This window comes from Stigmatopora nigra, chromosome 9 (genome assembly GCF_051989575.1).
Source record: "Stigmatopora nigra isolate UIUO_SnigA chromosome 9, RoL_Snig_1.1, whole genome shotgun sequence".
NCBI lineage: Eukaryota > Metazoa > Chordata > Actinopteri > Syngnathiformes > Syngnathidae > Stigmatopora > Stigmatopora nigra.
Genome location: NC_135516.1, coordinates 12,781,795 through 12,795,224, shown reverse-complemented (window position 1 = coordinate 12,795,224; position 13,430 = coordinate 12,781,795). Strand labels below are relative to the sequence as shown.

The 13,430-nt window shown below is 38.3% G+C and overlaps 2 protein-coding genes across 3 annotated transcripts; one reads left to right on the top strand and one right to left on the bottom strand.

Moving 5' to 3' along the window:
* Positions 1 to 825: 825 nt before the first annotated feature.
* ccdc24 (coiled-coil domain containing 24) lies at positions 826 to 10,283 on the bottom strand. Of its 2 annotated transcripts, none has more exons than XM_077725146.1 (10): positions 9,833 to 10,283; positions 9,401 to 9,567; positions 8,358 to 8,519; positions 6,885 to 7,054; positions 6,408 to 6,503; positions 6,234 to 6,329; positions 3,375 to 3,429; positions 2,071 to 2,134; positions 1,587 to 1,686; positions 826 to 1,239 (listed from the first exon to the last, which is right to left on the bottom strand). In XM_077725146.1, the coding sequence occupies exons 3-10, from the start codon at positions 8,505 to 8,507 to the stop codon at positions 897 to 899; spliced, it is 1,074 nt and encodes a 357-aa protein (XP_077581272.1). In that variant the 5' UTR covers positions 8,508 to 8,519; positions 9,401 to 9,567; positions 9,833 to 10,283; the 3' UTR covers positions 826 to 896. The 2 variants fall into 2 exon arrangements, with proteins under 2 accessions (XP_077581272.1, XP_077581271.1); XM_077725145.1 differs by having other exon boundaries at positions 8,358 to 8,525; positions 9,833 to 10,282.
* LOC144202140 (von Willebrand factor C domain-containing protein 2-like) lies at positions 9,688 to 12,463 on the top strand. The gene is made up of 3 exons (XM_077725147.1): positions 9,688 to 10,229; positions 11,014 to 11,143; positions 11,375 to 12,463. Exons 1-3 carry the CDS (start codon positions 9,876 to 9,878, stop codon positions 11,560 to 11,562), a joined length of 672 nt encoding a protein of 223 aa, XP_077581273.1. The 5' UTR covers positions 9,688 to 9,875; the 3' UTR covers positions 11,563 to 12,463.
* The last annotated feature ends 967 nt before the right edge of the window (positions 12,464 to 13,430 follow it).

The following is a 13,430-nucleotide window of genomic DNA, read 5'->3' as shown; positions in this document are numbered from 1 at the left end:
CATCAAAAAAAGTGGTTACGCTATTGCAAGTGTATTTTATGTCAGCTTTTCCCCTTTAAAATAAATAGAAAAATATTGAACAAATATTTTTTTGGGCTTGTAATATCAAGCAATATCACTTTTTAACATCACCAAGACAAATGATGACATTAAGCACCTAAATAAAAATCAGTAGTAACAATAATCTAACATTATTTTTCATTGATTTTGTCTAAGATACATTAATTAGCTTTGGCTAAAAAAATAAAATAAAATCTTTCTTGAGATATCATTTAAAAAAAAGTGTTTAAATAATTCTACAAAACAAGCACACCTTTAGTAAAATTCTAAAGAAACTTCACCGCATACAACCGTCTGATGGATGAATTACATGCCTAACGCACTGGTGTCAAAGTTGCGGCCCGGGGGCCACATCTGGCCCGTCACATCATTTTGTGCGGCCTGAGAAAGTAAATGATGAGTGCTGACTTTCTGTTTTAGGATCAAATTCAAATGAAAAGTATAGATGTATATTAAATTTCTTGATTTTCCCACTTTTGAATCAATAATTGTCATTTTTTAATCATTTTTTTGTGTTTTTAGTTCAAAAAACATTTTTTTAAATCTAAAAATATATATTTTTTAGAGCTATAAAAACTGAATATTCAGGGCTTTTAATTCAGTTCATTTAATCCATTTATATATAAAAAAAAATCGAAATATTATACCTAAAAGGGACTTTTTAGTTCAAAAATTATTTTGTAAAATCAAAAAATATATATATAAAAAAACTAAGTATTTAACCCGAGTCTGACACCCTTGGCCTAACGGAATTGATTTTGAATGTAAACACTTGATATTAATCTTTCACCCCCCCAAAAAATAATCTTACCTTCAACCATTTCTTGTCCACAATTCTACCCAGGCTGTAGATTCTGTGTGGGAAAAAAAGGGGAGCTGTCGGGGGTGCTGAGGAGCTGCCAGAAGAAATCCGACTCTCCACCCGCCGGCTGCGACGGCTTGGCGACCGACGGCGACGACTCGCTGGCTGTGCTTTTAAGGCGGATTTTCCTGTGTCGGGACACCGAAGAGCCGCTTCTGTGCGGGAGATAAGTCCCCCCCGGGGTGCTATCCCAGGAGTCCATGGGTTTTAGCAAGCCGCTGAAGTTCTTGTTAGGCGGATTGGGGGGCGGATGCGGCCTTCGCAGGAGGGGGCACGCGTACGTGGAATGATCGGAGATTCTTGCTCCTGTTGGCAGACTGTGATTGGACAACACAAGGACAAAAAATCAAGCATCAACCATGATGAGAAAGGGTGAAAAATACATTTTTTAGACGTCCTATCTAATTTCATTTCCAATGAGTTTGACACAATTTCTTAAGATTTCCATACAATTTATGCTTTTTCCTTCACTGGGAGTGAAAGATGGATTCTTTCATTTTTGGCACGGTGGGGGTGCTGGAGCCTATCTACCCAAGTAAAGTATAGGCGGGCTAGATAATATACCCCCCCACACGCTATTAGGAAATACATTTATTATCATAACTGCAGTACCAGAAATATACACTAGGGTGTGTTTTGACTTAACCCACATTTCTGTACTGACCTGAATGTGGGCCTCATTGCTTTTTTTTCCGTGCCATTCAACGGAAGCGAGGAGTAGAGATCAAAATCTTTTTGGATGGCTCCTCTCAGCTCTTTCAACTCTAAAAAAACCAAAAGGGGTCATTAAAAACAATACAAAGGAGGGCAAATATGAATATCCCTTTCGAGTCTACAATAATGTACATGACATGTGTCAACGTGCCTTTAGGTGGCAGCATTTGCCTAAAATTCTTTGATAGGCCTAATTAAATCCACACTGAAACTATTCCACATTTCCTTCTGCAATTTTGAATAAATACCAACAAGAGAATGCGAATTATAGTCACAATTTGTATGATATTACTTTAAATGCAGCAAATCTTACAACTAAATGCAAGTACGTCGATATATTCATTCATTTGAATGGGATTTAATAACGGTTCAAAATCGATGGTCTATTGCTATTAAAGTCATTGAAATATGATTTTTCATCCACTTAAACTCACCTGCGAGGGTCGGTTCATTAACAACACCTTCGGATTGATTACTGCACTGCTTTTTGATCATTTCCTGTGTATAACAAGCACAAAATGGCACTTTTCTTAAAATAAACAGACAAAAAAATGATTTTAAGGCAATTTTAAGGATACAGCTTATGCGTATGCGGACAAAATGCGAGAAAATACAGTAACCACTGCTACCATTACTACAACTCCCTCTAGTGGTCATATAAAACAACCCTCTACTACTCCCATTGCGTTTTATAATCCGTTGAGCGAAAAAATACGGCACATTGAACAGAAAAGGGGAAGCAAATGGGCTAAAAATAACAAACGGAGCGGGAGGACAAGAATTTATCTGCGACCGCTAAACGCTTAAACAGAAGTGTTCCATCATAATTTTCCCACAAAAATTCACGACTGACAGCCAGAGTGTGTGCAGTGATGCGTATTAGTTATTTCTACACACTATGATATGAAAACAAACATTCTTTATTTTACAGATAGACAGTTCTGGGAGGGGGCGCTTCTTCCTTGTGAGATTTAACTATGGCAACATCTGGCCTCAATAAGTCATAACCCTGACGACTATGACAACGTCACTCAAGGGAGTGTGTTGCTTTTTTTTCTTAGTAAGGGGAAATATGTATTTAATCATTTGTTTTTCATTGTGAAGGGAAACCAAATTTGTCTTTAACTATATGCCATGTTAAAATGGAAAAAAGAAAATATTTTTATATATTTTTATATTTTTATACATATTTTATATATATTTTATATTTATTTTATATATTTTTATATATTGGTATATATTTGTATATATTTTTATATATTTAAAAAATTCAATTATTGATTTCATAGCAAAAAAACAAATTCTTCTTTAATTATGTGCCATATTAAAGTAGAAAACAGAAAATATTTTTTATATATTTTTAGATTTTACAAAATGATTTTTGAACTAAAAACAGAAAAAAATGGATTAAAAATTTCAATTATTGATTTCATAGCAAAAGCAAACCAAATTCTTCTTTAATTATGTGCCACATTAAAGTGGAAAACAGAAAATATTTGTATATATTTTTAGATTTTACTAAATGATTTACTTTGCCGGGCCACACAAAATGATGCGGCGGGCCAGATTTGGCCCCCGAGCCTCAACTTTGACACCAGTGCGTAGATAGTAAAAAAAAAAAAAATTAAAGCGTGATTCTCATACAGCAAATATGACTCTTATCCACGCATAGTTGAAGGCTTTAGGGATTAAAACAAAAGAGGATTAAAGATTAATTTGCAACTCCATCCTCGCTTACCTGGATGTGCTGTACTCGGGTTTTCAGGGTGGCACATTCTTCGGTCAGGAGAGACCTGCAAAAGATTGACGGAGAACGTAAGGATCGAGGCAGCATTGATTAAAAATTGGCTAATAGCATTATTAGCATTTTTTGGATTTTTTGGATTTGATCCTAGGACCATAGCTGTGAGGCCAAAGGCGCTAACCACTTGCCCCACCAGGCTGCCCGTTATTTATTTATGTGTATTGTTTATTTATTTAGTAATTTATTTATTCATTAGTTTTTTATTTATTATGTAGAAAACCCACACAGGCCCAAAGATTTTTTTTTTATCCCTTAAAGCGGCAAACCTTTTTGACAGAGGAAATCATAAGCAATTCATATCTTCAAAATGTTCTTCCTTGAGAGCCAGACTCTGAATTTAGAAGTAAAAATACATGAAAATGTGAGCATTTTTTAGTCAGTTCACCCCTTTTAAAGTCCAAAAAGTCGCAAAATTCTTTTGACAACATTGTTAAACTGTTGCTAATCAACTACTCTCAATGAGAATCAATGAGAATCAATGAGGATCAATGAGGATCAATGTGCATCAATGACTATCACTGACTATCAATGACTATCAATGACTATCAATGAGTATCAATGAGTAACAATGAGTATCAATGAGTATCAATGAGTATCAAGGAATATCAAGGTGTATCCAAGAGTATCCAAGAGTATCCATGAGTATCCATGAGTATCCATGAGTATCCATGAGTATCCATGAGTATCCATGAGTATCACTGAGTACCACTGAGTATCACTGAGTATCACTGAGTATCACTGAGCATCAGTGAGCATCAGTGAGCATCAGTGAGCATCAGTGAGCATCAGTGAGCATCAATGAGCATCAATGAGCATCAATGAGAATCAATGAGAATCAATGAGAATCAATGAGAATCAATGAGAATCAATGAGAATCAATGAGAATCAATGAGAATCAATGAGAATCAATGAGAATCAATGAGAATCAATGAGAATCAATGAGAATCAATGAGAATCAATGCGTATCAATGAGTATCAATGAGTATCAATAAGAGTATGGATGCAGAAGAGATTAATAAAAAATGCTCCTATTGGTTGGGTTGGCACCATATTTCAACTCACAGGTGAGCCACATACGACTTCCGAGCCATAGGTTCCCTACCCTTGCTTTAAAGAATACAAATGTTCTCTTGATGGAACAAATATGTCTAACTGTAGCGCAAAACCACAAAAAAGGCCAAAACGTGGTTAGGTAGCTTAGCTAAAGAACTCAAGCTTAATACGGAGATACTTGAGAAAAATGGTTTGGAAGTAGACATTAATTCCACAGTTGTTTTTCATTTGAAATCCACGGAGACAAAAGCAACAATCTAGGTCACGGCGGTTGGTGCCCAGTCGCAGTAGAAATGAGTCTCCATTAAAAAGTTGGGCCAGACGTCGGAAGGGAGACGACTTGGCGGAACAAGGACGAATAAATACTAAGTCGGAAGAGGTCGGTCGGTCGGTCGTCCGTCTCCGATTACATAAGCGCTTTGCGTTCGAGTCATCTGCCGACTGGCGTCCGAGCGCCAGACGGCCCGCTTTTATTTTTTTTACAATGGACTCCTTTGTTCTATTCAAGCAGGAAATGGAATGGAGAAAAAAAGGAGTGAGCGAGAATTGCAGAGAAGAAAGAGAGAGAGGACAGGCTCCATTCCAAGTTAGCCCCATTGACCGCATTGCCACACCGACCGTGGAGTGAGGGATGGATGGAGCAAGAAAAAAAAAGGAAGGATGGAGGGCCAATGAGGCGAAGGAAGGGGGAGGGGGCGGACTCAATTGCATTCTGGTCTACGAGAAAGTGAAGAAAAAAAAGGCCACTTTCAGAACACTTTTGTTTATCAAGCCCATTATGTCCAATACGGCTAAAATCCAACAGCAGACTTCTATTGATGATCTATATACTTTAAATCTACATGCATGCCTATTTAGGGGTAAAATTATATAAAAAATAATAATGGCATTGTGGGAATAAAGATGAGGAGTTTACTGTTGTGAAGAATATTGGAATTTTAAGTCTTTAAGCTGTCTTTTAGGGTTTGTTTTGAAAGGCAGATATTTTTTTGAGAAATAAATAAAACTGAAATGAGTTAATTTTTTGGACACTATTTTGTGATGTCATTTCCAAATGTTTTTTAGGTATTAAAAATTAAAACTAAAGTTGAAGCCTGCCCCAAGTTAGATACCCACAGTTTCACATATTTTGGTGTAATAGTATACTTGTCAGTTTATAAGTTTTACCCGTATTTAGTTTTTTGATCATTTCAAATAGTATACGCCGTATCACAACTCCATGTGGATTTTCACATTTTTATGATTTTACCAAAAAAAATGTTATTAACAAAAAATATTTCCCCAGAAAAAAAAACACATTGTAGTAAAGCCGCAGTATTTGAGGGATTACTGTAATCACAAAGCTGTCCACTTCAGAGAAAATTTTAGACTTATGTATGTTCTCACTATTTTTAATTATATACTTTTTTTTGTGAACGACTTAAACTTTAATCTTAAGACATTACTGTGTCTATATTTCTGGATGAATTCAATATTTTAATAAAGGAGTATCAAAGATGGTTAAATACGGGACCTTAACACTTTTCTAATAAATAATTGAAAAAGTGTAAAAGGTTGAAGTACTTTACTTATTAGGAGTGCAGGCACTCAAACAGTGTGAGTTAAAATGAGAAAGTTAATTGTTTTCTTCCGCGCGAGTCGTTAAGAGACTAAATTAGCAAGAAAAAAAGCAGCCAAATTGACTGAATAGCCCAAATTAAATGCGACTTTAAAAAAAAAAGGCTTTACAATGTAACTTACTGAAGATGTTGCACCACTTGGTTGATGTCACTGATATTGATCTTGTCCTTTAAAGACTCAATCTCTCCCTCAGGGCTGGAACGAGTGGAATAACGTCTGGAAAAAAGACAAAGTTACGTTAAATAATGTCACGGTGAAGTGTGCTAAAAGTTAGCGTCGCTTGCTAACAAACACCTGATTCCATCTTTAGGCTCGGGACTGATTTTAAGGCGACCCAAGGCAAAGTTAACGGTCTTCACGTTGTAGCGACTTAAGGCGTCTTCTTTGTGCCTGAAATGACAAGACAACATCTGTTAGATTAGGGGTGTCAAACATACGGCTCGCGGGCCGCATCCGGCCCGTCTGGTGGTTTGGTACGGCCCGGGGAAGAAAGCTGCATTGTATAAAAAAATATGAAATTTCTTTAAAATTTGTAGTTCTTGCATTATCCGCTAGGGGCGCAGTGCAAATTCCAAGTTGAGCTAGCTAGCTAGATAGCATGTCCAAATGACTAGCAAAAACACTTTATTCTGGCTAATTTACATTCTGGGGGATTTTTTTTCCACAAAAAAACATACTTAAAAAATCCTGTACAAGAGTTGTACTGTGTACACCAAAAATGGTTTGTTTTGTGTCTTTTGGGGAAAGAAGAGGACATTTTTATGCACTAACCTTCCCTCCCGAATGAATTTTTCTTGGAGATTTTCCAGCAGCATTTTGACCTCGGCCCTCACCAGATCCTTCATGACGGGCGGGTCGGCTAAGAAGCTTCTCGGACGGGAAAGCGGGGCGGCGGAGGCGGCCCGCTGGCCGTCCTGCCATATTTTGTACCACGTCACAGCCTGCCAAAAAAAATGGGATTGGAATTTATCGGAAATCGGCCCTACTGGATCATGATAACAGGCCACTCAGACTCAAATACATTATCGGGACATCCCTCTTTGGATAAAATGCTAAAACCAACAATAAAAACAACATATTTTGAATGTCCAACAATTTTAAAGAAATCTAGCATCTAACACAGGGGTGTCAAACATACGGCCCGCGGGCCGGATCCGGCCCGTCTGGTGGTTAGGTACGGCCCAGGGAAGAAAGCTGCACTGTATAAAAAAAATGAATTTTCTTTTAAAATGTGTAGTTCTTGTTTTATCCACTAGGTGGCGCAGTGTTTTAGTACGTGCAGACAACATGAATTGACATTTATTTATATTCTTATGTTATTCTCTTGTCCATAATATATTGTTCATAATGTAAAAGGAGAATTCTGTTAATAAACATTTTGATAATTTACTCATTTTTTGCACTAATTATTAGTATTAGTGACTAATATAAAGGGAAAAAAGTGGGCTTATTGTTAGTTCTATGTCATTTTGCAATGAGTTTACTGGTCTGGCCGGCTTGATCATAAACTAAGATGTATTCGGCCCGCAAACCAAAGAGAGTTTGACACCCCTGATTTCTAACAGTTGCACCTTAAACCAGACTTTGAAATTGTGCGCAATTTTGTCAATTTTATCCAAACCTGAAGTAGAAAAAATACAAGGAAAACGAGCGAGCTACGCCTCGGAAAAGAAAATAAGGGTGAGATTAGGAGTCGTGAAGAAAATATGTCTGGCTACCATGAACGCCTCCACACCTGCTGCTTGTCAGCCATGTCTGCTGACCCCTTTTCGCTAACAACTTTTCTTCAAAAGAAATATCTTGCAGGGCCTAGAAACACATGTTTTCAATGCAATAACGTGCACAAATGTGTGTGTTTTGTGGGTGTGTGTTTACAGGGAAATTTCATGCCATTTCCTTTATGGGGCCTCAGCTTTTGGGGCTCAGCTGTTGCTGGAGCCTATGACCGGACGTTTAGTCGCCGGTCTTTTGGTCACTGGTCAAATGGTGACAGAGAGTTTACTGTTTTCGTTAATAGATGGATAGCCATCTCCTGAGGATTTCAGCCTGAAACGGCTGGATGGACTTTACATTTTTTTCCCCGCGTGAGAAGAAATTGTTGTGGGAAATCGGGGCTCGAAGTCAGGAAGAGGTCACGGAACAAATGGTCGGCAGCATTTAAACCTTATCGCGGAATCGAGGGGGGGAAAAAAGGAGCTAATGGCTTAAAAGAGAAAATAAGCAGAGGAAAACATGAACGCTTACCTCAGCATGCAGTTCTGTGTACGTGTCGACCAGCGAGTATCCCAACGTGGCGTGGATCTTGGGTACTTCAGACCGTGGGATGTGCTCAACAATTTGGTCCCAAAGAGATGGACCCGGGGACCAAGTCTGGTTCCGGCTGGTTGACTGCATTGGGCTTGCAGTCTTTGGCTAAAGTAAATATATAAAAAAATATATTAAAAATCCACAATAAAGGTACGAGTAGACAATTGCATGCTCCCATGTAAATTTTCACTTTAAAAAAATCTTAAATCTAGTCAAATAATTTTCTTTAGCTAGTTAGCCGTAAATTTACGATGTTATGATAGTGTTTTCCAGCAGAATGCCACTGAAAACAAGGCAATTTAACTTTAGTTTGAGGTGTACTTTTGCAGCGCACTAATCTTATAAATACTTGTATCAAATCTGTTTCCGAAAATGAATTGCCTTCAGGCAAAAGTCAGTGATTAATGAATTAACAATTAAGTTTATTTTCCACTGAGTAGGCCCTGAATACCCTAAAAAAAACAACAACATTGTAAACAGGGGGAGAAAAAGTAACGACTAAACCACATTTTATGAGGCATAAATGCTCACCACCAGTCTACCATTCTCAGAGAACTTAAAATACTTAATGAATAGTTTAAGAGTGATGACAAAAAAGGCTTTTAGATTGAAAAATGTTTGGGTCAAAATGTCAGGTGAAAATAATTATTTGCTTTTGTTCAAAATATTAGGGAGCTACCAACATATAAGAAGTGGGAAAGCTCATCATATTAATTTAGTATCAAAGTTAATTTAGCAAATGCTATTTGTGGTATAGTGTCTAAGTTAATGAGTTTATTAGGCTTAGGTTATTGACAGGTCATATTCAAAGTAGTTAGCAGCTAATGCTAACGACAGCGCTATAACGCTATAATACGTGACGGGTTGTACAGGCGTAATGCAGTTAGTAATTTCATATCATTAAAATATTAACAATTTAACACTCGAAGACGCAGCGTGCTTAATTTATGAGAAGTAAAGAAATAGGAGAGGTCACTCACCCTCAAACTGTGGTTAGCATGCCTTCGGCCGTATCAAAGGCTAACACGCCAGTTGCTATGGCGAGGAGTCATCGTGAGTTCTCGCGAGACTTCAGCTTCAGGTGACTTTACGTTGCGCATTTGGATTTGGGAGTAGTACTTTCATTTCACGTCAGCTCCCGTCGTCACTAGAATTATGTCACAAAATACGATATTAATGAAGAGATGCGTGTCCAAAATGTCCCCAAATCCCCCCGTTAAACTACTGTCCCACTTCGGGGAGGATGCAACTCTTCTACCCCGAAGCCCCCACCCACTTTTCCACCCACGCTCCAGACATCAGACAGTATTAAGCGGAGCCAAGAGTTGGAGCTCAGTCAACAAGTTTTAGCAACAATGTGACAAATATTCCGACTAAGAGGGAGGGGGAAGAGAAAAAAACATCTATCCAACCTTCGAGGACTCCTTTCACCACATTTTGTAGTGCTTGAAGATCATGCCGTGGGGCCAGGGACTCCTCCTCCTCTTAGCGGTGCTCCTGTGTTCCAAGGCCGCCTTTGGGTTCTCGGTGGCCGGCCAACTACACCACCAACAGCCGCCGGCGACGGAAAGCACCTGCGAAGCAAATGGGAGCGTCTATTACCTGGGGGAGTGGTACTTCTTGGACTCGGACCACTGTACCCAATGCGAGTGCACTGCCGAGGGTTCGGCGTGTTCTCGAACCGAGTGCACCAGCCTGCCAGCGGCGTGCATCCACGTGAGCCACTACCCCAGCGACTGTTGTCCCCGCTGCGAGAAAATCGGCTGCGAGTACCGGGGGGTGGTCTACGAACTGGGGCACAACTTCCAGGTAAACACCGGCGGGTGGAAAGGCAGGGAAAAATATATTTTTCTCGAAAATTTCATTTTTGGGGGAAAATAACATTGTGAAGAGGGGAATAAATGTTTATCACAAAAAAGGATGCCTGAAAATAAGATTAATCAGTAATGAAAGAAAAATATACATTCACAAATCCAACTTTTTAAAAAATGTCCTTTGATAAACAAGTTCTCTATAACGAGTGTAGTTAGTGCGCTACCTAGTGGCAAATTGTGACATTACCTGTACCCAAATAATTGCCCATATTAACAATAGTCTTTCTCATCAATGTTTTAGCAGGAAGAAATCACATAAACCTCCAAAATGATTACAAAATCAAAAATTTCACTCACCAAAAGTAGATGTCTGTGGATGCCAAAATAAGTCATGTTTTTAATTGCATCATTTTATGACTCCAAATATGACTCAAATGTATTATTACCTAAAAAAAAGTGCTCACACAGACTTAATGTCTGGAAAAGTTGATGCCCTAGAAACCAAACAACTCCATGTTAGAGAAAAATAAACAACAACATGACTTTCACAATCTTGTAATACTATCTATAATTTAACATGATCATATTTTGACTTTAACCTTGTAACAGTATCATCTATAATTTAATATTGATCCTATTTTCATTTTAACCTTGTAATAGTTCAATTTTAATCACATTAATATTTCTCTCCGACTATTACATTGTATGACTTCTTGTAATTTCCCTTTGGGAAACATTGTTCTCGTGTTTATTTCCTATTTTTAATTGTTTTCCCTCAGCCAACTGAATGCGAGCAGTGCACGTGCGATAGCGACGGTATCGCCCGCTGTCTGGTAGCCGACTGCGCACCCCCACCCTGCGTCAACCCCGTTTACCATCCTGGCAAGTGCTGTCCTGAGTGTCAAGAGGGTGAGAGTCCCAAACCCGTGTGTGCGCTAGACTTTGGATAACATAACCACACACACACCCACACAACACCCAACTATTTGCTAACAGGGCAACATAAATGATGGGCAAATATCTAGGGATGCCCCTATCCCATATTTATCCACGAGTCCAAATTGCCAAATTTTTGTTCCCCAGGAAATAATTCATGTGATATGATCGTACCGTACTCTTAAGTCTTTTTCCTCCCTCCAGGTCCGAACTGCTACGCGGACTCGTCCCGTAGCCGAGTGATTCCCGCCGGCGAGCCCGTTTGGGTGGACTCTTGCACCAAGTGCCGTTGCCATGACGGCCAGGATGCTGGCTACTGGGAGGGAAACCGCCTGGCGTCTTGCTCCCGCTTGAAGAACTGCACGTCCGAGCCGTTTGACGTGCAAAACTGACCGTTGTCTTTCTAAAAAAATAATAATAATAATTGAAGCACCAAAGATTTGGGAAGAAAATATGCCAGTGAGCTCCAGCATGGCCTGAAAAACAGTCAATAGAACACTTAGCTAGGCTACTCACTAGCCTACATACTAGCCACTAGAGTACAAGTAGTGACTAGCCTACACGCTAGTGACTAGCTGCTAGTGTATGAGCTAATCACTAGTCTACACACTAGCGGCTAGTGTATAGGCTAGTCACTAGCTTGCACAAAAGCGGCTAGTGTATAAGCTAGTCACTAGCGGCTAGTGTATAAGCTAGTCACTAGCGGCTAGTGTATAAGCTAGTCACTAGCCTACACAATAGCGGCTAGTGACTAGCTACTACTGTAAAAGCTAGTCACTACTCTACAAACTAGCCTACACACTAGCCACCAGTGTATAAGCTAGTCACTAGCTTACAAACTAGCCTACACACTAGCTTTTAGCATGTAAACAAACAGCCAGATGCCCCCAAAGCGGGCTGGACCATTCCATCTCTTGTGTACTCCAATAGCCATTAAATGATTTTAATTGATTTTAAACAAGACGCATGCGTTTATACCGTGACGTAGCAGAGGCTGTGATGCAATTTAGATTAGCAAATGGCTTATAAAAGCAATATAGTATCTCTTGTTCTTCTGCGAGTCGCAGTGTATAATTGTCAAGGAATTGAGCGCCTTTGTGGGCTTAACATTATACTTTTTAATTTCCAAAGATCAATGAGGCTGTAGCATATGGATTTACAGCGTAGCTTCTATGCATTAAAGACTAGCAAAAGATCAATTGCTATACAAGACTGAAACTCTTAAAATGAAGCCTTTTTCAGATCATATCTGTACACTATACAATGACAATAAAGGGTTTGTTTTCTATTTTACTTTGAGTTGTTGTTATTAGCCTGAAGTGCCTTTATTTGCTGAAAAAAATAGCAGTTGTGGACATATTGTAGGTTTTCAACCAACAATAGCGGCAAAATAAATTGTGTATTTTGAAATAGGGAGATGTTTTGATACTATTTAAAGATTTACTTAGCGAAAGATGCTATAAAACAGCTAATCCGCCACATCGAGAGGTGGCTTGGGTAACTAATGAGGACGTGAAATATTCCGGAAAAGTACCACTAGGATTTGAACACGCCGGGGAGACCATGTCTTCTGGATTAGTCTCCTTAAAGTCCTCCTGGAAGAGCTGAATGAAGTGGTTAGGGTAGAGGGCTGATGCTCTCGTCACCTAAAAACTAAAAGTGATAAAAATGTGAATATATATATATATATATATATATATATTTTTTTTTTTTAGATTATCACGTTTGAAATACAGTCCATTAATAACATTGTAAAATCAGGAGAAATATCATAATAATGATAACAACTCTATATCAATGTAAAATGACCAGTCTTATTTCAATGCAAAAAAAACACTGTCTTACATTCGGGTCAATACGGTATTAATATTAAATCAATAATGATAATAAATTTAAAAAAATAATCTTACCTAGTAATGGCGACATGTTGCACATCTTGAAACCAGAACAGCATCAATCTTTAACCAGCAGATTTATTGATTGTATATAAAAATTAGTTTTGATATGACACAATGCATTCTATATAAGATACCATTTTGCAACATTCAATGTACAAAAAAAAGAGCTTGGAGATTTCCAGTAGATATTTTTTTTTTGATCAATCTTAAAAATGTTGCCGGGCCTAAAAGTCCCGCGAACAGGAAAGTTCGTACAACCAAAAAAAACACTTTGCGCCACCCAAAAAAATCAAAAATCCAGTTCCAACCATAGGTATATTAGGTAATAATTATTAATTATAATAGGTCATCGTTACCTTGAT

What these genes read in the sequence shown, in the direction of transcription:
- LOC144202140 (XM_077725147.1), top strand. Translation starts at nt 9,876, where the DNA reads ATGCCGTGGGGCCAGGGACTCCTCCTCCTCTTAGCGGTGCTCCTGTGT. An exon ending in AACTGGGGCACAACTTCCAG is followed by an intron (nt 10,230 to 11,013) that starts GTAAACACCGGC and finishes GTTTTCCCTCAG; the next exon opens with CCAACTGAATGCGAGCAGTG. An exon ending in CTGTCCTGAGTGTCAAGAGG is followed by an intron (nt 11,144 to 11,374) that starts GTGAGAGTCCCA and finishes TCCTCCCTCCAG; the next exon opens with GTCCGAACTGCTACGCGGAC.
- ccdc24 (XM_077725146.1), bottom strand. Translation starts at nt 8,507, where the DNA reads ATGCAGTCAACCAGCCGGAACCAGACTTGGTCCCCGGGTCCATCTCTT. An exon ending in ACACAGAACTGCATGCTGAG is followed by an intron (nt 7,055 to 8,357) that starts GTAAGCGTTCAT and finishes TTTTTTTGGCAG; the next exon opens with GCTGTGACGTGGTACAAAAT. An exon ending in GAGCCTAAAGATGGAATCAG is followed by an intron (nt 6,330 to 6,407) that starts GTGTTTGTTAGC and finishes TCTTTTTTCCAG; the next exon opens with ACGTTATTCCACTCGTTCCA.